This window comes from Oryzias melastigma, linkage group LG8 (assembly GCF_002922805.2).
Source record: "Oryzias melastigma strain HK-1 linkage group LG8, ASM292280v2, whole genome shotgun sequence".
Lineage (NCBI taxonomy): Eukaryota > Metazoa > Chordata > Actinopteri > Beloniformes > Adrianichthyidae > Oryzias > Oryzias melastigma.
In genome coordinates this window covers 1,414,003-1,438,232 of record NC_050519.1, presented here as the reverse complement: position 1 = coordinate 1,438,232, position 24,230 = coordinate 1,414,003, and the positions used below count along the sequence as shown (strand labels likewise).

At 39.5% G+C, this 24,230-nt stretch overlaps 1 protein-coding gene across 1 annotated transcript in view; it reads left to right on the top strand.

The window, feature by feature from the left end:
• LOC112146360 (protein shisa-6) overlaps positions 1 to 22,943 on the top strand; it is a 101,970-nt gene extending 79,027 nt beyond the window's left edge. The window contains exons 6-8 of the mRNA XM_024272149.1: positions 8,269 to 8,331; positions 12,862 to 12,990; positions 21,098 to 22,943. Of these exons, the coding sequence (XP_024127917.1) occupies positions 8,269 to 8,331; positions 12,862 to 12,990; positions 21,098 to 21,705 (800 nt within the window). The 3' untranslated portion in view covers positions 21,706 to 22,943. The remainder of the gene's footprint in view (positions 1 to 8,268; positions 8,332 to 12,861; positions 12,991 to 21,097) is intronic.
• Positions 22,944 to 24,230: the final 1,287 nt, after the last annotated feature.

The following is a 24,230-nucleotide window of genomic DNA, read 5'->3' as shown; positions in this document are numbered from 1 at the left end:
CCTGCAGACAGATACAGTAGATCCATGAACGTCTTTGTTTCCTCGTCTGAGCTGGAATCTGGATTAAGACTGTACGGCTGGATTGGTCTGATATTGGTCTATATTTTTGTAAAGGGGAGGGGAAAGGGGGTGGGGCTGCTCCTTGCCAAAGGCCCCACCCACAACTCAAAAGTTTCTGCAGAAAGTGTGTTCTTGAAAACTTTTTGTAATTTGATTAAAAGAACAGTCGTAGCGTTTTGAAAACACAGCGTTCTTCCAAATATTCACATTTCTTTGTTCGCGGTTTCACATATTCGTGGATGTTTCTCATGACAATCCTCATCTGAGTCATAAAGTACACTCCTGTACAGACTTTTGTTCAGAATTTTAGAAATAAGACGCTTTATGTAGCAATACTCCAGTGTTCTTTAACCTTTTAACTCCTGAAACGTCACAGGTGACGCTTAAACTCAAAATATTTAACATACTTTAACTTTTCAACTGCTAACACAATCAGCGTAATTCCAGTAGATTTTGAAGGAGAAAAAATCTACTGGAGTTACGCCTATCGTGTGAACACTTAAAAATATATAGTAAATGAAAGAGCATAAACACTGGAGCTCTGGTGTTCATTGAAGGCTAACTCTGAAGCTACGATCTCACCGCCATCGGAAACTTGCATTTAAGCGACTATTTCCAATGAAACGACTATGGAAATGCCTTCAAAACTCATGTCCGTCCATCAATACGCACATTTTAAGACACTATTTAAGCCCTACTTACAAAACGCTTCAGTTGAACATGTTGAAATTTAAATTATTTGTGCTAAAATTCCCTTCAGAATCCACTGGAATTGCGTTAATTGTTTAGTTTGAAGAACCTGTGTTATTTTTCTGTCGCTGGAAATATCCCCGCTGTTAAGGGGTTAATAAATGTTTTTACAAAGCATGATCAGAAGTGTTTTTGATGAGTATGGATCGGTAACGGTGGATCTCCGTATTCGTGGATGTTTCTGGAACCAATCCCCCGTGAATAAAGGGGTAATACTGTAGATTTAAGAATGATCTGAGTGCTCTTTGAAGACTGGTTCCAATGAAAAGAGTATTTTTGGGTGTTTTTTATGTTTAAAAATTACTAGGGCTGGGTTGACAAAATCGATTAATCGATTTAAATCGATTTAAGCTGAATAGATCAATAATTGATTCACAAAAGATATGAATCAATTTAGCACAAAGTCCACTAGCTAGATGCTAACGTTCAATAGAATTTCCCATAGGACGGCTAATGCTAATGCTTGGTTGATCAAAAAAATACATTGCTGACTAAATTAGCATCTTTTATTACTTACAGACATTAATTTTCCAACTTCTTTTAAAGAAATAATTTTAAAGTAACTATTTGTGGTCTAAAACTTTGTTTTTTTTCCCTCATATTGTCGTCTTCTTATGGAAAAAAGTGTTCTTCTATAGAACGATCGCCACCTAGTGGCCAAACTGAAACGTCCTCCAGGAGAAGCAGAACAATGTTTACAGTGTTAATGATCTGAACATTTTTGGTAGAACTTCTCCTTTAAACACTGGATGATATTAACAATCTCATTATTTCACTGATACATTTACAGGATGTGATCTGTATCAGATTAATATAAATATATTCAAATTAATAAATAGATTTTTCATGTATTTCTAAACAAATGTATATAAATTTGTAAACTTAAAATTGAATTGAAGAATCGAAAGAATCTGAAAAAATCGGAATCGAATCGACTCAGGCTCTTGTGAATCAAATCGAATCTTTTCTGGCAATTATAACCGATACCAAGCCCCAAAAATTACGTTTTTAAAGCATTTAAAGTTGTCTTAGTTTGTTCAATAAATGTTTATCCTGTTTGGCCCGATACCTAAGTTGTGTTTTGGATTTTAGCCACCGGTACGACTGAGTTTGACACCCCTGGTCCAGATAGAAAACTGGATGCTAGAAAAGGCTCAGACTAGTGACGCAGCTACTGAGATGTCCGAGAAATGATGACCCTTCAACACTCATTTGCTTGTCTGCGCTGACCTCTGGTTTAAGTTGTTTGACTGAAATTATCCAGTATTGCTCATTGTTATTTTCGCTAATACTAGCTTTATGCTCTAAGCTTGGATATTGGTGTGCAAACAAAGCTCTCTGCAACATGGAGGGAAAGTGGGCGGGGTTTGGTCCGAGCCGACAGTCCCGCCTACAGTTGTATTTCTAATAACCTACTGCCGCTCGGCAGAAAATGTCATAAAAACTACACAAACTGCAAATAAAATATCACTGGAAGCAATTTTACAAAATATATATATATGTATTGATGTGGGTCCTTATGGTAACATTAGCAAGTACTGTTCCTCTAACAACTTTGAGTCTCTTTTATGGTCACTACTAGTGGCATCCTAACTTTACTTGTCACAGGCGCTCTGTCTGTGTGATTCACGTTTTTCTGTAACCTTGTGTTGTGTAATAAGTTCTTGTTTGTACCTCATATCCGCTGTTTTCATGGCGGTAACGCGCTCTGTTCTCAAACATCTCCCTCCACTGGCTCAGAGGAAATCCTCAGAAACAAGTGGAGCTGCTGTCAAAGAGCTGCTTGTAAGTGATTCCAAACTGTTGGCGGCTCCATAGTTTGCTTTCACCCCAGGATTGATCCTTTTAATTGATTATGCTCTTCAACAAATCCATATTTATTCTGGTGTGCAGAGTCGGCGTTGCTGCAGGATTAGAGCAACAACATCCAAAGAAGACATTCAAAGGGGATAATTGGATTCCACACATGCAGATGCTGAGGTTACCCCAAAGACTAGCATCATGGAGAGATAAACTGGGTTTAAAGTTTGGGCCTTTTTTGTCTCTTATTTGCTTTTTAGTGAGGATTTTATATTGGTTTCTTTGCTGCAGGGATACAGAAGTGAGTGTAATTTCAGCAGGAGATGTGGTGTACAGCTGCAGGCTGAAAGGACCAAAGCAGAGTCTCATAATTACAGGATGAAACTGAAGAAGGATTCATTATTCAGAAAAGCCAGGAGTTTCTGTAATATCTTATTTATGTCTGTGGAAACTTTCTGGGAAATGCCACATGCTGGTGCATCAGCATCCGTGGCATACAGACGCTCAGAAGTCTACGCCCTGCTGTCGCTGCAGAGGTCTGGAGCCGGCTCATGCTGATCAGCAAAGCATGATGGGAGCATTCTCATGCAAATTCACTCAACTTTTCCCAACCCTGTTTACTTTTATGTGTGTAAATAAACACTTTTAAATATTTGTCTTACACTTGACTGGACAATCTTCAGTTTACAGACCTCCAGCTCCAACCAATGAAGCCGATTTAGTCGCCATTTTTGTGAGACATGGACGCCGCCATGTTGGAGCCACACATCAGTAGGCTGTGATTGGTCCATCAGTCAACTGCTCTCACCAATCAGGAGTGAGCTTTTATTGGATACACAAAATCTGTCGAAGGTTTTGAACATGGGGACCAGCAGGCTCCACCTACTTTTTATTGAGATATCTGATTGGTCAGTTTATAGCTTGAATAATTAGAAAAAATGGGAAAAAAGAACAAGAATAGAATAGAGTGAGTAACAGCTGTTCTCTTTTGAAGTCTATGGGATTTTGCTGGTACTTCCTGTTCGGAACCCAAGAGGGGAGGAGTCAGTCAGTCCAGTTCTCACATACAGTCAATACTTTGTACTTATTATATTTAGCACCATTTAACCTCAATTTATGTCCAAGTTTTTGGTACTTTTAATATTCTGATTAGCAGTAGTTATTGTTATCATTTTAAATTTAATCTTTTGTGTTAAATAATACTTCTCAACATGTTTTTTTTACCCCAAAATGTTTTAACACTTTCTCCTCAATCTTCTATAACATATTAGAATAACATACAATTAATAAAAAATTACAGCAAAATTTGAAACAGCACATTTTTCTCTATCATCATTAAGCTTTTAAAGTTTCAGGCATTTTTAGCTAATCTGGAAAAAATCTTATGTTAAAGTAAGATTTTACCATCAAATGTTTTCAGCTTTAGTTTATTCTGCATTATTCAGCCTCATTTTATCTGATCTATAGTTATATTTTGTATTTAAAACATGTTTTCAGCATTAGAATAAATTTAGCTGCTCAGCCTTATTAAGTTATTTTATTTCAGCTCTTAAAATCTCTTCACCTAATTTAGCATTTAACATAATTCCACTGAATTGTTTTAGGTGCTCAATAAAATTTTATTTAATTTACATTTAACTGTTAGTTTTATTTCTAACCATTTATGACATTTATCAATTAAATTGGTTATAAACGTTAGTTTAACCGTTTTATTTGAATCCTTTGTACCTTTTGCCAGCACTACAGTTTCAATTTAACTTTAACTTTTATAAATATTTAAAGCCTTTTTGTAATATTAGTTTTTTTTCTTGTGTGTTCTACTTTAAATGTACCTTTAGAGTCATATATTGGAATTTGTTGGATTTGTTAGAATTATATTTCCCCATAACATTGTCACATTTTTAAGTTTTCATCTTTTATAAATTAGTTTTTACAATCATGTAAAAAGGTGACATCCCATAACTCAGTAGTGAAGGATTCCCAATAAGCTGCTTTGTTCCTTCCCCAGCAGACAACAGTGCTGGTGGTTGTGTGGATGAGTCACTGCAGAGATGGATCTGCGAAGCGGCGTTCACGCCACTCCTTAAGGAGCCTCTAATCAATCTCTCCGCTAAAGCAGTGAAGGACCGCGGACTCTGTCAAACGGAGAAACGGCCTCATAACGGAGCAGTGGCAGTTTACAGCTCACTGGAGACACTGAGCGAATCAAGACTTCATATAGGGAGACGCGGCAAACCCTGAGTGGACGGTGGCGCTGACTGAAACCCGGGACATCATTTGATGGTTTTATAGAAAAGGTAGTTCTGCTGACATTGTTGGAGAGTCAGCTTTTCTCAGCCGCCTCGCCGGGGCGACTCCCTGTCCCCCAGGTGTGTCAAAGTGTTATGAAATTTTGTTTTATCTGTGTCATAAAGACCAGTGAGATTGGCTTTGTGCTTTTAAATATCCAGCATGTTTTTTTTAACAATCAGCATCAAGAATCTGAAGACGTTTCAAGAAGTGTCTTCAATCAAACTGATAAAACCAATAATGAATAATTTACTGCACTAATGTCCTTCCATCGCACTTTCCGTTGAACCATAGGCGGCGCCGTGCGTTAAACTGCAGGTGCTTCCACGTTTTCACAGCAGACAGACACCAATTTACATTTTAAAGTGATTTTTTTTCTTTCCCTTTCTGTTTTTAATGGCATTTCGGAGGCAAGGCTCAATAATCTGTTAGATAATCACAGAAAAGTCTCAGACTTCAGATGATGCAAGGGTTTTTAAGTCTTTATAGACCCAGTAAAACGTACACTTAACTAAAAAAGAAGAAGTCTCGACCAAAGGTGTCTAACTCAGTCGCACAGGGAGCCAAAATCCAAATCACACCTTAGGTCGCGGGCCGAGCAGGATAAACATTAAACACACTAAAACTCCATTTTTAAAACTTTACAACATTACTATGATTAAACACAGGCAGGAATATTATTCCAGAATAAATCAATTTAAACTTTAAATAACTTTCAATATTTTACTATCCGTAAAAGTATATATTTTTTAATTATACAAATTAGAAATAAGCACAAGATAAAATCGGGTCATTAATAACACTAAAATAAAATGATCTGAAGGGACGGAAAGAATTACCTGGAGGGCCGGATTCGGCCCCTGGGCCTTGGCTTTGACACGTGGCCTATACCAGGGGTCCCCGAACTTTTTCTTGTGAGGGCCACATAACCGTTTTCTTCTCTGATGGGGGGCCGGGGTCGGTTATGGGCTAACGGAAAAAGTGTAGCAATCAAAGCCTAAACGTAAACATTTACGGTTTTTCAGAAAGCCACACATAACCAAATTTAAAATAATTCATTTCTATAATCTTGACAGAAAAAAGTTATACTGAATACTTTAAATAGATATATAGTACTACCTGCGATAGATTAATAACTGAAGATGCTTAAATCGATGGCGAGAAACACCAAAGCTGATGATGGAAAACGCAGAAGCGGATAGCTAACTAAAATATCAGTGATGTGCCAAATTAGCCGAAAAGAGCCAAAAGAGCTAGCATAAAGCTAAAATATTAGCTAAACTTCAAAATAGCCTAAAAACTGCAAAAAGACTAAATGAGACACAACAGCTAGCATGTAGCTAAAATATTAGCTAAATGCCAAATTAGGCTAAACAAATGGAATAATGTCTAATTTAGTCAAAACAGTTTGGGGCCGGCCCAAATGTGGAGGAGGGCCGGATCTGGCCCCCAGGCCGTAGTTTGGGGACCGCTGGTCTAGACTGATCCCAATTTGAGTGGCGTTGTATGGCTTGCAGGTGCGACCGTCCCCCACCCTCGCCACCCACTGGCTGAGCGGCTACTCGCCCCTCCCCCTCTGCCAACCAGAGCAGCATGTGACAAATTAATGGAAAAAAACCCACTTCTTGTTCAAAATGGGGGCTTTTCTGTTTGTTTTATCCCTATAGCAACCAGTTTTTAAATATTTGGTTACCTGGTGGAGACGAACAGCTCTATGTAATTTTTAGAAAAATCTGCAAAAGTAAACTTTTGAATTTCCTTGGTAACAAATGTTTTTGTTAACCACGCCCACATTTTTATAAATTCATATTGTATGTCATTTTTTTGTTTTTAAGAACAATTCCTTTATAAAATGTTCACAATATTCTTTTTTAAAAAATGTACAGGCTACAGGAAAATGCCACTTTTGCTTGCTCAGCACGCCAAATCTACAAATTATAATTCCAACAATTTTTTCCCAATGATTCTCAAAGAGTTAGGAAGGGATATATCGAAATCCACAGGATGAGATTGAACTCATAGCTGATACTAAAGGTGTATTTTTGTGGAGGAAATTTAAGATGACTGTTTTTTTTCTTAAATATGACGTGACTGATTTCACAAAGTAAAAAATCAAATCAATCCTAACATTTTACGACCTCTATTTATGGCTCCACTTTGTTCTGATGATGAAAATCTTAATGATTTACTTAAAAATTACATTTACATAATTTTTTTTTTTTTTTTTGCAAAATGTGTTCAAACGCAATGCATTGTGGTCTACATTCGCTAATGTAATGAGCATTGATGCACACTAGTTTTTCGCAAAGACTTTTGGGAAATTTGTAGTGCACTCGATTTTGGGGATTGTAGATTCGGACAGCACTAGAAAATGGCGAACGCACTGTATAGTGTGTAGTGAAGGAATTCAGACACATTTCACGCTTTATCACAACATGGCCACCAAGACGTATGTCCTGTGGCCACTCCATAGTTTTAACGTTTCTTTTGGGTATCTACAACACTTGTTTATTGGTTTTGTGAGTTTATGTTGATTTTTAAATGATCATTTACAAGAAAGAAAAAAATTGTACATTAACTGCAAGTTAGCCTATTATATTTCCTCAGCAAGTTTTTCATTTTTTATTAGTGTTTCATAAAATGATTAATTACTAATTATTTAAAAATCATGAAAAGTGTTGAATTTTATTTTTCTACAAAGTCTGTTGCAGAAATAGTTGAACATATTGGTTTCAGCCAGTAGGGGGCAGTGTCATTTACCTAGTTAGTTCCTTGAGTGAATCATGCAGAGAAACAGGAAGTAGCTGAACCACAACCATAGCTACACATCAGTCCAGATAAACAGTGGTACGTGTGGTAAGTTTGAATGAAAATATAAGGAAGTTCAGGGTAAACTCTGCAAGTTTATAATTCTACCCTTCACACACATGTGGTAAACAGAACCTCCATCACACCATGTGAGCCAACAGGAGCTGCAACACTCAGTGCTTGTGGAAAAAGAACTCCAGGGACGAATTGAAATGCTGCCCTGAAGCGTCCTTGAAGGTTTTCACGACCTAAAGAACTGAACGGAACCAGCCTTCAGGTGTAGTTGAAGTGTCTTAGCGTCGGATCGGGGAATGAGATCAACAGGTTATACAGTCCTTTCTAACAGTGGTAAAAATGTTGCCGAGTCTTATCACCTACGATCACAGATAAAAATACTTTAATATGACTTATTAGAGTAAAGTAGAACATTCTGGAGTTAATCTTTACAAGTAAACCTGGAATGATCTGAAATCCTTGGAAGTATATTCATGGTTTTACCTGAACGGTCCACAGACATTTGTGTGTTAACCCGTCTGTTTCTGTCTGTTCTTGTTGCAATAGGAAACCATCAGCATGACTACCAGCACAGCCACCTGGACCTGACCGTGCTCACTCCTAAACTGGGTAAGTGAAGGCCTCACCTCAGAATTCAGGACAGGTTTCCTGCTGGTGATTGACCTGTGTTGACTTTCCAAATGGAAATGCATCATCGTTATTATTATTATTGTGTGTCTGCAGCAGTTTTGCTGAAATGCTTTTGTTTATAAGTGGAAACCGGCCGTCTGTCACCAGGGAAATTAAGAAATAATGTTGGATAATCAACGGACCGTCCGCACTTTGCTGAAGTGATTGAAATCCTGGAGTCTCATCGTTTTCCTGAAATGTGATTTTTTTTTTTTTCTGTGAAAGCGGATCTTTAAGCCTGAAACTGCTGCGTAGTTCTGCTGCATCCCAGTAACAGCGAATCGCGGCAGAATTAAAAGCAGAATGTCGATTTATAAACTGAAAAAAAAAGAACGCGACAAACAGAAGGAAGTAAAATATGCTTTCTTTCTGGATTTGTTAGCCCACAGAACTATGAGATATGGTAAGTGATACACATACATTGTGTCTATGTGTATTTTTCATCCCTTTCAACATGCATAACGTGCAGTTTGAGGTCAAAATTAATTTCCTGCCCTCTGGGGGTCATGCTTGTGTATCCAGACCTTCTCACTGCTGCATTACCTTTAATCCAACCACAGAATCATTTCTTCACGCTTTATTTTTCTCTGTCACCACCTCTATCTGCCACACAAACCCCCCCTCCAGTTCACTCTTTCTGACCAACTTTATCCTCCCCGCCATATGTTCGATGCTGCAGGAGCAGACGGCTCCTATTTTTAAACTCGCTACCAGAAGCCCTGCATCTCTTGACCCACGACTGGGCGTCCCAAATGTGTGAGCTGCAGGAGCTTCGCTGAGTGAAGGGAGCTTTAAATGTGTCAGCCACTGATATCCTGAACTGAACTGTCTGTCTCGGTGTGACGGCTCCTCACTTCTTCAATGGAGCTGGTTAATGAGTTTTACGTCATCGGAGGGATTTTTTTACATTACTGTTGTTCCAATTTTATCTGGTTCTTCATGGTCTTCAAGCAGCAATTGTTTATTCCTTTGGTATGAATTACAGGAGGAAGGAAAATCCTCTGGAATGTTGGTTAGAAGTAGTGAAAAGGGTTCGAACAGATAGTTAAAGTGAGACAGTCCAGGATGGAAATATCTTCAGTGTTTGGAAACTCAATAGAATCTGTTCAGTTCATGCTTTTCTAATGTATTCAACCAGGAGGGATTTTAGTCATATGGTTACAATGACAGGCAGATAGAGCAGGGTGTCATCAGCATAAAAACATAACGAATTTATTTTATTAAAAGGAGATTTGACCATGCAATACTTTTTCCTGCCACTAGATGGTGCAGCGGTTAGAGCTCCCGACCTAACAATCGGAAGCTCGCCAGTTCAGACCCCGATAAGGGCGAATAATGTTTTTTTTGTTTGTTTTGGTTTGTTTTTTTTATCCCAAAACTTTTCAATACAGGTACAAAAAAATTTAAGGACAGGCACAATAAAGGAAAAACTGGCGATACGGGGCGTGTTTGTTCTGATTTTTGCAGTTTTAAACCTCCAACACTTCCCGAAGGTTTTCACCATGATGACTGTCAGCGTTAAACCAACAGAAATAAAAAAAATCTGTTTCAAAAGTTTATCCAGTCCAAGAAAAGGACAGTTTCAGGAAACTATAGAATCAACATTCAATACATTAAACCAACAAATGATCCATAGAAGTTTAAAAAATGTTCTGCTGCTCTTCCATGAAAAACCGTTGAACATCTACCATGAAGAGAATTCCTTCTGTTTCAGATCAGACAAAGCTTTTTCCAACTTTAGTTCAGAGAAAGGAAAAGCTCTGTGGCCTGAAATGATCCGTTTTTGAACGATTCTCTTCGACATAGACCAAGGGTGTCCAAAGTCAGGCCTCGAGGGCCGGTGTCCTTCATGTTTTTTTAACAAACCTGCCAATGAAGCTCCTTATTGGCCAAACCCACCTGATCCAGATAATCAGCAGCAGATAAGGCAGAGTTTCTGGAAAACCAGCAGGAGGCCGGTCCTCGAGGCCTGGCTTTGGACACCCGTGACATAGACTATAAAGCCTCGTTTCCACTGAGCGGTCCGGTACAGTAAGAAGTGGCATGTTATGGTCCAGATCATTCTTAAGAACATTTCCACACAGTTAAGCCTCTCTTTCACAGCACGTTTGGTGTTGACCGCTAGAGTGTCATTGTAGAGCAACGATTAGATGAGCACCATGAACGCCCGGCTACAGCGGCTCCGCCCAAACCGTCCCACTTTCAATCGATCTATAACCAATGGGACCCCCAAAGAGGTACGGTTTGGTTCTGTTGGTTGTTTACAATGGAGACACCCAAAATACCGTACCGGACCGATCAGTGGAAACGAGGCTCTAGATCAGGGGTGTCAAACTCGTTTTGTTTCAACTGTCTGATCTCAAGTGGGCCGGGCCAGTATCACAACAGAACTTATTATCTGTGGCTTTGTTTTTGTTTCTCAAATGGAAAAAATGCCTCAAACAGCCTAGTAGCCTAGCCACTTATTATTACATTGTTATGTTTATTTCTTGATCTCTTGTTATGACGATTTTGCGTTTCCTTTGCTTCCCCTAGTGGCGGATTTGCGCATTGCGGTCATTTCTTTAAAAAAACATAATTCGCCACAGGAATGGGCTAGAAACATCATTTTGTTTCTCTCTTTGTGACTGGACTGGATTAAACCAAAGTATGTTTGACACCTCTGCTTTAAATCCATCTGAAATTTAAAAAAATAACAAATCACAGCTTCAGTCCATAAAAAAATGCTCTGAAGTTCATCCATCGCCCCTCTAAAAACAGAAATGTCCCCTCAGAGTTCTGTAGCAAACATTCTCTAAAAGGCAAAAGCTGAAGCCTCCTCATTTACCACCCTGCTAGTTTGGGTCCGGTATCTTCAGTCAGAACCTGGAATCACCTGATCCAACTAGACCGGGACCAGAATTGGACAGTTGATTCAGGGGGGTGTGGGGCAAACAGAGCTGATGAGAGCCAGTAAAACAGCAGTCTGTTTGAAGGATGCTTCATTAACACAGATTTATAAAGAAAAAAAAGGTGATGTGATGAATCGACCTGAATTGATCCAGAACGGCGGCTTTGATTCCAATGTCAGCGTGTACAAAGCAGCAAAATGAAAGGACAGACATAACGAGCTACTCGTTTGTGATCCGACCTGAAACGAGTCCATCCAGTCCATCTGTGATCTAACAGACCTGAAGATGAATTCTCAGGAGGAAGCTGCTTCAGCTACACAGTCAAATGTGACGCTGTTCTTCAACCAGGCTGTTGTTCTAAATCACAAGTGTCAAAGTCACGGCCCGGGGGCCTCTTTTCAAGTTTCTTAGGCTGGAGTTTTGGAGTGAGGCTAATATTTACATGCTTGCTATTTTGATTAATTTAGGCTTTTTTATTTTTTTCTGATATTTTGAAGTTAAGCCATTTTTTTGGCTACATGCTAGCTGTTTTGGCTAACCTTTTTTTTAGTTTTTTTAAGCTAATTTGGCATTTAGCTAATATTTTAAATGGCTATCAGCTTCAGCGTTTTCAGCTATCAAATTCAGCATCTTCAGCTATCCGCACTAGCATCCTCAACAGCCAAATTCACTCTAGTATTATCACAGGTAATGCTGTATATCTAGTTCATAATTATGTTAATAAGTTAAAGTTTTAAAGTTTTAAAAATGTAGTTTTAGAGTGTTAAATAAATGTTTATCCTGTTCAGCCCGCGACCTCAGGTGTGCTTGGATTTTATTCCCTTGTGCGATTGAGTTTGACACTCTTGTTCTAACTGAAACCTTGACTTTTATTTTTCTCTTTTCTTAGAGAAACAAAGTGAGCATCTCTGAATTATTCTCAGGGTCCTTTATGCACTGAAAGGCTTTGATGTGTTCATTTGATTCCGACGTTTTCCTCCTCCGTCTCTGGAGGTCTCACTGATGGAACATGCAGATAAATGTTTGTATGCAGAGTGAAGGAGATCACCACAGGGGGAGACGCTCCCACGGAGGTAGTAAACAGTTTTATTGGAACAGAGTGGCGGCTTCGGGAGAAGGTTAAGCAGCAGAGACGGAGTGACGTTGATGTCTGCTCAGCCCTGGTATTTAAGCAGAAAGGACCCACGTTCAGCTTGACGTGAGTTTGATTTATGGATCGATGCCTCCGGGCTGTTGTTCAGACGGATCCAATCAGACAGAGGAGAGGAAACACAGGAGAACAGAGCAGCCTTCCTTACCTGAGGACATGTTGGTCAGCAGGTGGCTTTGCCTCCGGCCCTGGATAAGAAGAGCTTTTGGAATTGGCCAGAATCCACTTATTTACCCCTGGAAATGTAGTCCTGAGAAATCTCTCTGTAAATAACCTGGAAACAGTTTGACTTGAGTGAAGTCAACTTTTTTTTAGTTTTGGTCAGACACATTTTCTTCTGCATCCCCATTTCTTTCCACATCCCATTGTTTCTGACCAATCGTGTGTGGACTGCTGTTCATCACTTCCTCTTTTGACCCCACCCCACAGAAAGACCTCAGCGGATGAACAACATCCTGACCTCAGCGACGGAGCCCTACGACCTGTCCCTGTCCAGATCCTTCCAGAACCTGAACCATCTGGCACCGTCCTACGAGCTCACCCTGAAGCCCGATTTAGGTGAATGTTCTCCTCTTCTTCTCCCCGTCAGTAGCTGTGTTTCCAGTGACTGTGAAATTGGGCAAACTGGGTTTGCTATAGTAGATTCTCATTCAATTCAATTTCGAAAAAACTAGCATTTTTTTTAAGTTTTTGCGTGGTTTGAAGGTGGTTTGAAGGTGGCCTGAGTAAGACGCCGACGTCTCCTTTGATAGATGATGATTTCTTTATGCAGTCTCTACAAAAGCAGTGAGTGAAGCAGTCGTCCTTCAAAACCAAATCCTTCCTATAGACCTTTAGACTGAGTTTTTAGTTGTTGTTGTTTTGGTGTACTCTATTTTCCACAGGATCTATCTTTGAACTTGTGTCATGTACAACACCGAACTATAAGGAGCATTAAACAAGACAAAAGAGTCGGAGATAAATCAGTCAGTCAGACCTTAATAACTGGGTTCACAGTAACTCGAACTGTTTCTGAATTCCCTCTAACCCCTAACTACTAAAACACTTTAGAGTGTGGGACTATCTACTGCCTTGAATTTAAAAAAACATTTCAAACATAATACTATTTAATATGATGTCACTGATTTCACAAAGTGAAAATCGAATCAATACAAACAATATTCGGCATTTATTTGTGACTCTACTGTGTTCCGATGATGAAAATGTAGATGGTTTATTAAAACATTACGTTTAAACTTTTTTTTTTTCGCAATAATTGATTGACCGCAATGCATTGTGGTCTATATTTGCAAATGTACTTAGCATTGATGGATGCTAGTTTTTCGCTAAGACTTCTGGGAAATTTCTCGTGCACTTAACTTTGGAATAGTAGATTCAGAAAGCACTAGAAACCACAAACGCACTTTTGGAGTTAGAAGAGAACCTCTTGTAACATGCTACACGTTAGCCATGTTAGCATATTTACAACACTTATAACTCACAACTTAGTTTGCAACACAAAAAAACAAACTGATGCCACTAAAACAAACGTTATTGTGGATACGCTAGCTTCTAATCTTGTTAATAACACATGGTGCCGCGTTTGCACCATCACAATAATGTTCAACCAACCGACATTTTGACTGAAATAATAATCTGGACTGTCGTTTTATTTATTAATTTTTTTTAAGAAGCTAAGGATTTTAGGTGTACCTTATAATACGGTAAATTTCCTAGCTTTACAAAGGCGCCGCTGTTGAAAGTTTTTACGACCGTCGTCAGGATTCAGATGACCTGAGGACACGTCTGTGGCTGCAGTTCAGTCCAGGTTTTCATTGTGATCAAGTGAAGTATGTGTGTGTTTGAGAGTGAAAGACCATTTAGATATGACAAACCATTGACCATAAAGACACTTTTCCAAAAGGCATTTTGCCAAAAACGTCATTGCGGTAAAGATGTTAGACAAACCTTGAGGTCACATGACCCAACGGTGTGTTCTGGACTGGTTGGGTTCTGGGTCATTTTCCTTTGCAGTGAATGAGGATGTACTTATTGGGTGAAGAGAATTCTGTTTCCCTCTGACTTTTGTTTTCAAGAAGGTTTGGTTTGGTAAAAACCGACCTGTTCTCTGGTGAAGTTTCTTCTTTGTTCGGTTTTAGCTGTGATCTTGTCACCTTGAAAAGAACGCGTTGAGTTTGTGACTCCCATCATATGTTTAATTTTAGCAGCTCAATTGATCCCAACTTTCTGAATTACCGCGGCAATCAAAAAGCCATTGACTCCTGTGAGAGGCGCAGTCATTAACTTCTTGAACAAATTGTCCGTTTTCACAGGTTATTTCCAGCATTAAGAGGTCTGAAGCTTGTTTGGGGTTAAATAACGACTATAGCCTTTAAAGATGGTTAATTGCTCCTGATAATGACGAACCTTTCACCTCTTTAGAGACATGAACTTCTGAAAATGAATGAAAACTCTCTTTCCTGGTCACTCGCCCACCTGCCTGCTTATGGGCTGGCTCATAATTGGGGTGTAATCTGGCTCCTCTGGGATCCAAATTACATTTTAAGAACCCCTTTTCAGGAAAAGGGCTCCCCTTAATGTCACAGCAATGCTGCAGATCATTATCCTCAGTGGGACATTTTCCGTTCGATTATGATGCCGCTGTGCGACTTGTTCAGGACCCGCCATCATCCAGGTTTTCTGTTATTGATGGCGTTTTTATGAAAGCAGCGAGTCCTCGAGCCAGATGGCAGAACAGAAGAGAAACACTCGTTTAGTTAACTGCAGTTACACTTAATGAAATGGGACGTAAAGTTTTAGAAAGCAGTTTGAAACGCTCATAGAATTCATTACATTGATGTAAACGTAGTTTGTGCTGCAAGTAAAGCCCATTAAAGTACAAGTGATGCCATTTCTGTGTCATTTTAAGGTAAAATATAATTATTGTGTGAATGTTTAGTAAGCTTTCACACTATACGGATTCTTCTGCTCACATTTTCAGCAAGTAAAAACTCAATCACACTTTCAGCGACTTCAATCTTGATATCAAAACGTTCAACTGGTTCAGAACATTACTGTTTGTATTTTTGGTATTCGCAAACTTTCTATAGTTTTTTAAATACTGAGTAAAATATGCCTCAAAGGAAATGAATGAGAAGTCTTTAAATTTCAACATTTTAAGTAAATTAGCAACAAGCCTTTAAATATATTCATGGACTATGTTTTCATCTTCATGGTAATTTTTTAAAAAATTGGTGTTTACCTAATATTTGAACAATATGCTAATATTTTTGGCTAATTTAGAGTTTAACTTCTAATTTAGCAACATGCTAACATTTTTGGATAATTTGTTATCTAGTGAGTTTTTAGGCTAATTTAGAGTTTAACTTCTAATTTAGCAACATGCTAACGTTTTTAGCTAATTTGTTATCTATTGGCTTTTTAGGCTAATTTAAAGTTTAGCTTCTAATTCAGCAACATGCTAACGTTTTTTACTTATTTCGTTTACTGAGGAATTTTAGGCTATTTTGGAGTTTGGCTAGTATTTAAGCATTGTGCTAGCTTTTTTGGTTAATTTGGCATCTACTGAGGTTTTTATAGGCTAATTGGAGTTCAGCTCATATTTAATAAACATGCGAAATATGTTTGCAAAATTGGCATGTAGTCGGGATTTTTAAGCAATTTTACTTCAGCACAACTTCCCGCTCTTTCATGGTTCTTTAATGAAATTTCCAGTCTTTTAGCAAACTTTGAAAATAGCTTTTGCATTTTCAGCAAATCCCTTCAACAATTAAAGCAAATTGCATTTCCATTTTCAGCAAAGAGCTTCAGCATCTTTAGCGACTACTTTCAGCGAAAGCATTCACACTAACATTATTACAGGTAACGCAACATTTCTAGTTTAAATACAATTTCATAAAATGTTTCAAAATCAGTTCTTTTGCCTTCAGAGGCATGTTTTGTGGATAAATAAGTGATGCAAGGTGTTGTGACAGGATGCTAGCACATCAGTTTTGCTTAATTATGACCTTTCACCTTTATCTCGAGGCTCGGACCAGAATTAAATTAGTTTCTATCAGGAGTTCGGGCTTCTCATACATGTCCAAGGGAATATAATTAGGTGCTAATTTCATATCACCATCTGGAGCTGGAATCATTACCAAATCAAATTAGTTTGGTTTATTTGAGGTTAAAAATGTGCTAATTTTGCTGCCGTGGAAGGGGGCGGAGCCTGCCGCCTTCAATAAGCTGCTTAACTAGCGTGAGCAGGAGGAGGAGGAGCGCTCCTCTTCCTCTCACCTTAATCGCCCTAAAAGGGATTAAAATGCAGCTCAGATCCTCTGCAGATCACTCTGTAGTTTACGCTCCACCACTTTCCCGCCGCATTACACGATTACAGCCGCCTGTGATCAATAGCTGACTCAGAAACATACTACTTACACTCGGAGCAATCTAGAAAATTGACAATTGAGGTTTAATTAGGCGTAGGCCGTCGTTCTGAGTGCTTGTAGTTCTGCTGTGTTTTTATCCGCGTTGTGGAAATGGCTCCAGGATTTTCTGAATCACTGATGGGTTTTTTCTCATGAAAACTGTTTGCAATAAACAGAAACATCAATTAAGAGAGTTTAACAACACAACACAGTGAGAACAAGAGAAACACAAAAAGGTGCATAAACTTTTTTTATTACAAAAAGAAAAAACAAACAAAAAAACACACAAACACATTGCGTTAGATATAGTAGCTTTAACCCTTTAACACCTGAGGTGTCGCCGGTGACGCTTAAACACAAAATGTTTAACCGTTAGCACCATCAACGTAATTGCGCCGCTTTTCTACTTCAGATTCTACTGGAATTATGCTGATTTTGTTCACAATTTAAACAAATGACAGTAAATTAAAGAACATACACTGGAGCTCCGATGTGACCAGAACCAGACAATTTTAATAAGATGAAATCACGTTTCTGCATCGCAGAATGAACACATTCAGTTATTCCATCTCTGTGGTCAAACAGTGAGATGAAACCGAATGTCATTTTAATATGTGCCAAAGGTTCAAAATCTACAACTATTTACAATATACATACATAGGTTAGAATACTAATGTAAAGCTACGTTCACACCGGCCTATGCAGCACATGTTGGATGAAAAGTAAACGTGTAGAAATGTTCATTTTAGGTTCAAAACTCTCAAGTTCTCGTGTCGCTACGCAGGTTTTTGGGCTCCACGTACAAAACAAGCAGCCGTTGAACGCGTGTTTACGAACACTTTTGCTATAAAATGCTGCACCATCTTTTGCTGGGAAATTTTTACCTGATATAATATACCCAATCAAAAGTATTCGTCATAATAATTGATAAAAAAAAATTAACAACACGTGATAAATTAGTTATCTTTATTCTCAACTCTGGTTTATGTAACAAAATGGAAAATGAAAACATAGGAAGATCCTAAAAGCTCAAAATGACTGAAAAATGAGAAATTTGAGAACAAGAAAAAATGATAGTGGAGATTTGGTCTTTGGTCCAGTGAGACTTGACCCAGGGATCCATGATACTTAGAAAAACGCCCCACATTCAAAGTCACGTAAATACTTTTGCTCGAGTGAAAATCACTCGGCGATAGTGCTCTAGGGCGGGGGTCCCCAAACTACGGCCCGCGGGCCGGATCCGGCCCCCCAAACTGTTTTGGGTAAATTCGACATGTTTCCAGTTTTTAGGCTAATTTAGCATTTAGCTAATATTTCAGCTACATGCTAGCTGTTTTGGCTAATTTGGGCTTTTTTTTTCAGTTTTTTTTTTTTTGGCTAATTTGGCGCGTCGCTAATATTTTAGCTATCTATCAGCTTCAGTATTTTCAGCCATCAGTTTCAATATTTTCAGCTATCAGCTTCAGTGTTTTTATCTAACAATTTAACCATTTTCAGCTATTAATCTGTCACAGGTGATCCCATCCAAGTGTGTTTTTTTCCTGGCTGTAATTTTACAACACTCTCTCACTCCCAAGTCGTCACATATTGAGGTTTGGTTACGGACCCTTCCACGTCACTTTTTGACGTTTTGGGTTTCCCAAGTCGTCGTTTTTTGATGTGCTCTTTGTTTGTAAAATTAAGGGTCTACACCTGTCGGGACGCGGTACTGGATGCGCACTGGTCCTCGGGACACCTCCAGTATTGGTACCCTAACCTTAACCCGATATTGGTTTGCGTCCGGTTCGTGCCTGGTACCACTTCTGGTACCGGTTTGGGTCCAGCACCGCATCTGGTCTGTTGTCAGTTAGGGTTAGGGTACCGGTGTACTACGCGTCACAGTACTGGACAAGTTCTGGTTTGCGCGCCGTAATTTAATGGGAGCACCCAGTACGTCGGAAAACATCGAGTTGGGGACACCGAAGACGTCAAAGAGTGACGTGGAGGGTCCTTAACCAAACGTCAGTATGTGACATGTCGGGATGAGAATGGGTTTAATTCTATGTCACCTTGTCTTTGGTCTTTTTGGCTGAAGCCCCGCCCACCCTCACAGCCACACCCACTCTAGCACACAATCACTGGAAAGGTGAAATGAGAATTTCACGGAAATCAGTGTTTTTATACAATACTGGTAGTACCGCATACTTTGGTATTAGTTCTAGGGCTGGGAATCACTGCGTACCTCATGATACAATGCCATACATTGCTCACGATATCGATGATATTGCAATGCTGTGATCAATGATCCTTAATAGCCTGATTTTATTAATATTTGATATCAAGTCCTGAACCGGATATTGATAATTCATGTAGAGAAAATGGTCGAGTCGGGGTGGGATTATATAAGTTCGCTTCCTTCCACTCCCTTTCAAGTGATCTACTTGTGATTTATTAAGTGATATGTTATGTATGTATTATGACCTGATTGCTTGAAATAAACCATTTCATTCATTCATTCATAGTTGGTAAAAATCATCTCTTATAACTCACAAAATATAGAAGAACATACTTTTTAGAAAAATATATCCCAATTTATTTATTTTGGGCAACAAATAATAGACACTTTCGTGCAAATCAGTAATACTATGTCTTTGATAAGCATTAACACCACATGTTTATGAATTATTTGTAAAATTCAGTGTTAACAATAGTAAACATGAACAGCAGCGCCTCTACAGAACAAAAATGAAATGATTCAAGTCGCCGCCTCCCACATTGGTGCTCACAACAGCCGGTCTCGAAATGGCGCCCTCTATCTGCTAGTGCTGCAACGAGGAGTCAACTAATCGACGACGAATCCACTATTAAAATAGTCGACAACTAATTTTCTAGTAGATTTGTCTTTATTTTCTGTTATATGGAGTCAAAAGTTATGACAGTATCATGCTAGCTTTCTGGACTATTTTGACATTTGTTAGGTTTTTTAGGCTATTTTTAGGCTATATCTAATATCTCAGCTACATTCTAGCTATTTTGGCTAATTTATGATTTTTTCATTTTTTTAGGCTAATTTGGAGTTTAGCTAATATTTCAGCTACAAGCTAACTGTTTTGGCTAACAGGCTTTTTTCAGTTTCTTAGGCTAATTTGGCATTTAACTAATATTTTAGCTGGCTTTTGGTTTTATATTAGGGATGTCAGATTTGTCGCGTGAATTACGCGTTAATTTGACATGTGCGTGACACCGACAATTTTTTTTGACGCATTAATTGCAGATTTTCTCATACGTCCCTTTCCATACCGCGCTCAGGCGTCCCGCCCTTTAACTCACCGGCTGCTCTCACTAGATCACGGGCGGGTCTCCAACCACCGAGCTGCGAGCTAAAACCGGCCGGCGCTAGGACCTGGAGAGCTCGTGCACCCTAACCCAGCTCCGGTTCGCGTCCAGTACCACGTCTGGTGGTACCGGCTCGCGTCCGGCGCCGCGTCCTGAGAGCTGCAGACCCCCGACGTTCCGAACAGCAAACTCACCGGGGGACGTTTTAAATGTTCTGGAGGTTTAAGCGTGATCCAGCCCCAGCATAGCGGTCTGTCTGCCGGCATATTCATGATGAGCTCCGCTGGACACGTCGCTGCATCGAGCTCAATACAATGTTACGAAATAAAGTATTTCTGATGAAAACTATTAATTTAGCCATTCTTGTTTTCATAATTAATGTAGGACTGCTAAATTCCACGAAGCACACATTTTTTTCCTTAAAGAAAGGCCACATATTAATTTGCGATTAATCGCGATTAACAAATTTAATCGCCTGACAGCTCTATTTTACATAAGAGTGTATATCTCATTTTTAGTTAGTTTAAAGCTAATTATGGCTAAGATGTGAGCTTTACATTCAGTTTGCGCATGACCTAATTAGTCGGCTAATCTAAATAAATAATCGGTGATTAGTCGACTATTAAAATAATCGTTTGTGGCAGCACTACTACGTCTCAGCAAAGGATGATGAATATAACGTTTTACAGCCTCTTCAAATGAGAATAAAGCATCAATACTTGGTAAGAACCCATCAAGAATCGATCGCAGGACTAAATATCGTGATATATCCCAATATCGATATTTTGGCACGCCCCTAATTGATCCCATGTTTGTTTCGACACCTAATGCTAATGACGACAGGTGGGTTTGGACCTTCTGAGGCTAAATTCAGCTTGAATCCTCAGATTAATAATGAAGGCGTGGTCACGTTTCTTCATTCCCCTCTTTTATTTTCACAGGTGACAAAGATGTCGACGGTTACTACCCCAGAAAGCATCACCACGGTGACAGCGGGGGCCGGGGCCCCACCCACATGGTGAAGCTGAACGCAGAGCCCCACCAGCATCAGCAGCGGCAGCGTCCCCGCCGGGTCCAGCGGGCCATGTCCCAGGATCACGTTCTGTCCCCTCCCAGGACGCCGCGGCGCGGAGACTACGGCTTATCGTCCTACGGCGCCATGGCGGCCGCCGCCTACGGAAGCAGCCGCAACCTCTCCAACGAGCAGCTGCTGTCCGCGGACCGCCTGCACTCCCAGGATCCTTTGCTGCTGTCGCCAGCAATGAGGCGCGACAAGTTCCGGGAGAAGGCCATGGCGCGGGCCATGTCCCACGCCGACATGCTGATGCCGACCACGCCGGTCATGGACCGCCACAAGGTGACCAAGATGCACTCCCAACCCAGTGCCTCCAATGACTCCTACAACACGCTGATGGTGAACCATCACGCCAGCACGTCCAAGAGGCAGGCGTTTGCTTCCCGACGAACACACACGGTGGACCACCTACAGTACATTCCGGGCCACCACCACACGTACCGCACTGCCAGTAAGAACGAGGTAACTGTTTAGCTCCGCCCACAGCTCGCCCCCCTGTAGAGCTCCTCCTGCTTTCTAACACAAGCTTCGACTCATCCAGACTTTGGGAAAACCGGGAATAAACCTGGAAAAGTTCCCGTCTTAGAGCATCATAAGGGCTTTGCGCGTCGACACAAAGATCCCTGACGTCCTTCAACGCAAAAACTATTTTTTAAACGGGACTCTGGAATGATCATCTTTATAAATATATAAATAAATTATATTTACTATTTGTATTTTCAGTCCTTGTTATAGCTTTAGAGATTGTCGATCTTGAAATTGTCCCATTTCAGCATTGAAGTGGATCTGTCGGTTAAAAAGCACAATTCCATCATTTCTTGGATTTCTTTCTCGTTTTCTTTTGGTCAACAGCCAGAACATATCAGCTGATACTGTAAGTGGAAACGGGCTTCTTCTGTTCAATAGACGATTGTAAATACGCTACATTAGCAGCATTCAAGAGGAAAAGCTGGCTTTGTTTCTCCCCAGTGGAGCCGATTTACTGTAGATTCCTGTTTATTCTTTTGGATCTTAGATAAGTCCCCAGATTAGAATTATTTCCACTGATGTCTGCAAATTATGTGGATCTAATATCTGTACGGGGAGTCTTCTCAAACTGTGCTTGTGCTGTTGGAAACCTTCCCTCCATCTCATCATATCAGGTACTCAGTGTTGTGGAGCATTTTAGGACTTCATTAAAGCAATGCCTTACTGTACGTGATCACGCGCTCTTAAATCAACCATCTTATTGTACGTGATCACGCTCTCTTAAATCCACCATCTTATTGTACGTGATCACATGCTCTTAAATCCACCATCTTATCGTACGTGATCACACGCGCTCTTAAATCCACCACCTTATCGTACGTGATCACACGCGCTCTTAAATCAACCATCTTATCGTACGTGATCACACGCTCTTAAATCAACCATCCTCCTTTTGTTTCGCCCTTTTTTAGTGGAGATAAAGCGACCAGCAGAACCAGGGTCTGAACTCAAGCTGCTCTTTTGTGCCACTTCATCACAGGGTGCCAAAGTCACTGCCAAAGAGGGGCGGAGCGGCAAACTGACGGGTAACGAGAGCCAGTGCCAAAACGGCAGTTCTTCCTTTGACCACTGGGGGCGCCAAACGCTCAACTTTAGAAAAGGAGGGAAAAAGGGTTTGGAAAGTTAAACGTCTCATCAGTTTGGATTTCAAAACTTCACTAGAAATAAAAATAATCTTTTTTTCAGCACAGTTATTTGACAGTTTAATTTGCTCTCATTCCTTTTTTTTGTTCTTTTGTATTTTAAGTCCCACTACGATCTATTTTTAAAGCCTTTCAAGACGTCTTTTCATTATTATGACGGTTTTAGCCAAAATCAAATCCTTCACCATCAGAAAAAAAACACAATTTCCACCATATGGAGTCTTTAAAGCATCATTTATATGTGTATTTAGAACACAGATACTATATTGTCAAGATGAGAAAATTAAAGTTCTCCATAACCGGGACATGAACCCCGACGTCTGCAATGGAAGACGGCTGCGCTAACCACCCAACTAACATTTGATATTAACACAAGAATAGAATATCTACCAACCAAAGCATCAGAAATGTTTGGATATTCATTCAAATTTTGATGAAAGACAGAAAACGACTAAAACAAATCTCAGATGTTTTGGTTTTCTTCCATTCTTCAGACATTTTAGGACATAAAATGTGGATCACATCAGTCACTGGATCAGCTGGAGGATTTCTCTGTGGATTTGACTGATAAACATCGAAATCCAGTTTTCCAAAAGGAAGTTTTTATTGACGACAAATGGATTAAAAAAAAACTCATAATCTGCATTTATTTCTAATCTTTCTTTAAATCTCAAAAACATTCTGGAGTAAAAAGAGTTCAGACAGCAGCATACTGCTACTTCTCATAACAGTCTATAAATCTAATCCCAATTTAATGGAAGAATGTTTTAAAAGTCTCTAAAAACCAACGTGACAATCTGATGATCCACCAGTGGAACTGCTGAAAAAAACTCCTTCATAATCCACTTCCTCTGGTGAAGGATCCATTCAAGACAAACTTTGAAACATTTCAGGCAAATCAACGTCTGCAGATCATCAAAGTCTTCTACGTTTGAAAACCTCTTTAGGAAAACGTTTTGTGTTTTAGCTGAAAAGTGTTGAGGACCGACTCTTCCTAAACGTCTGTTCTAGATTAGGATTGGGATTAGATAATCCACTCAATATGTTTGGATCAAATTGTTCAAAGTTTGGAAAAAATCTAATTAAACTTTACGTATACAGAACGTAAACGCTTTTTTAAATATAAAAAACATGAACCCAAAATCTAAATCAAATTTAAAAATATTTTCAGCAAAAGGAAGTTAAAAAAAATCCTAAAAGGATTAAAGTTCTGGAAGTGTAATCTGGAAAAATCCTCCTAAAAACAGAAATCCGTGAAGTGAATGTGGCTGTTCTTTATCTGTGGCTGTGGTGCAGCGGGAACACCACTGAACCTGTGATAGCAAACGT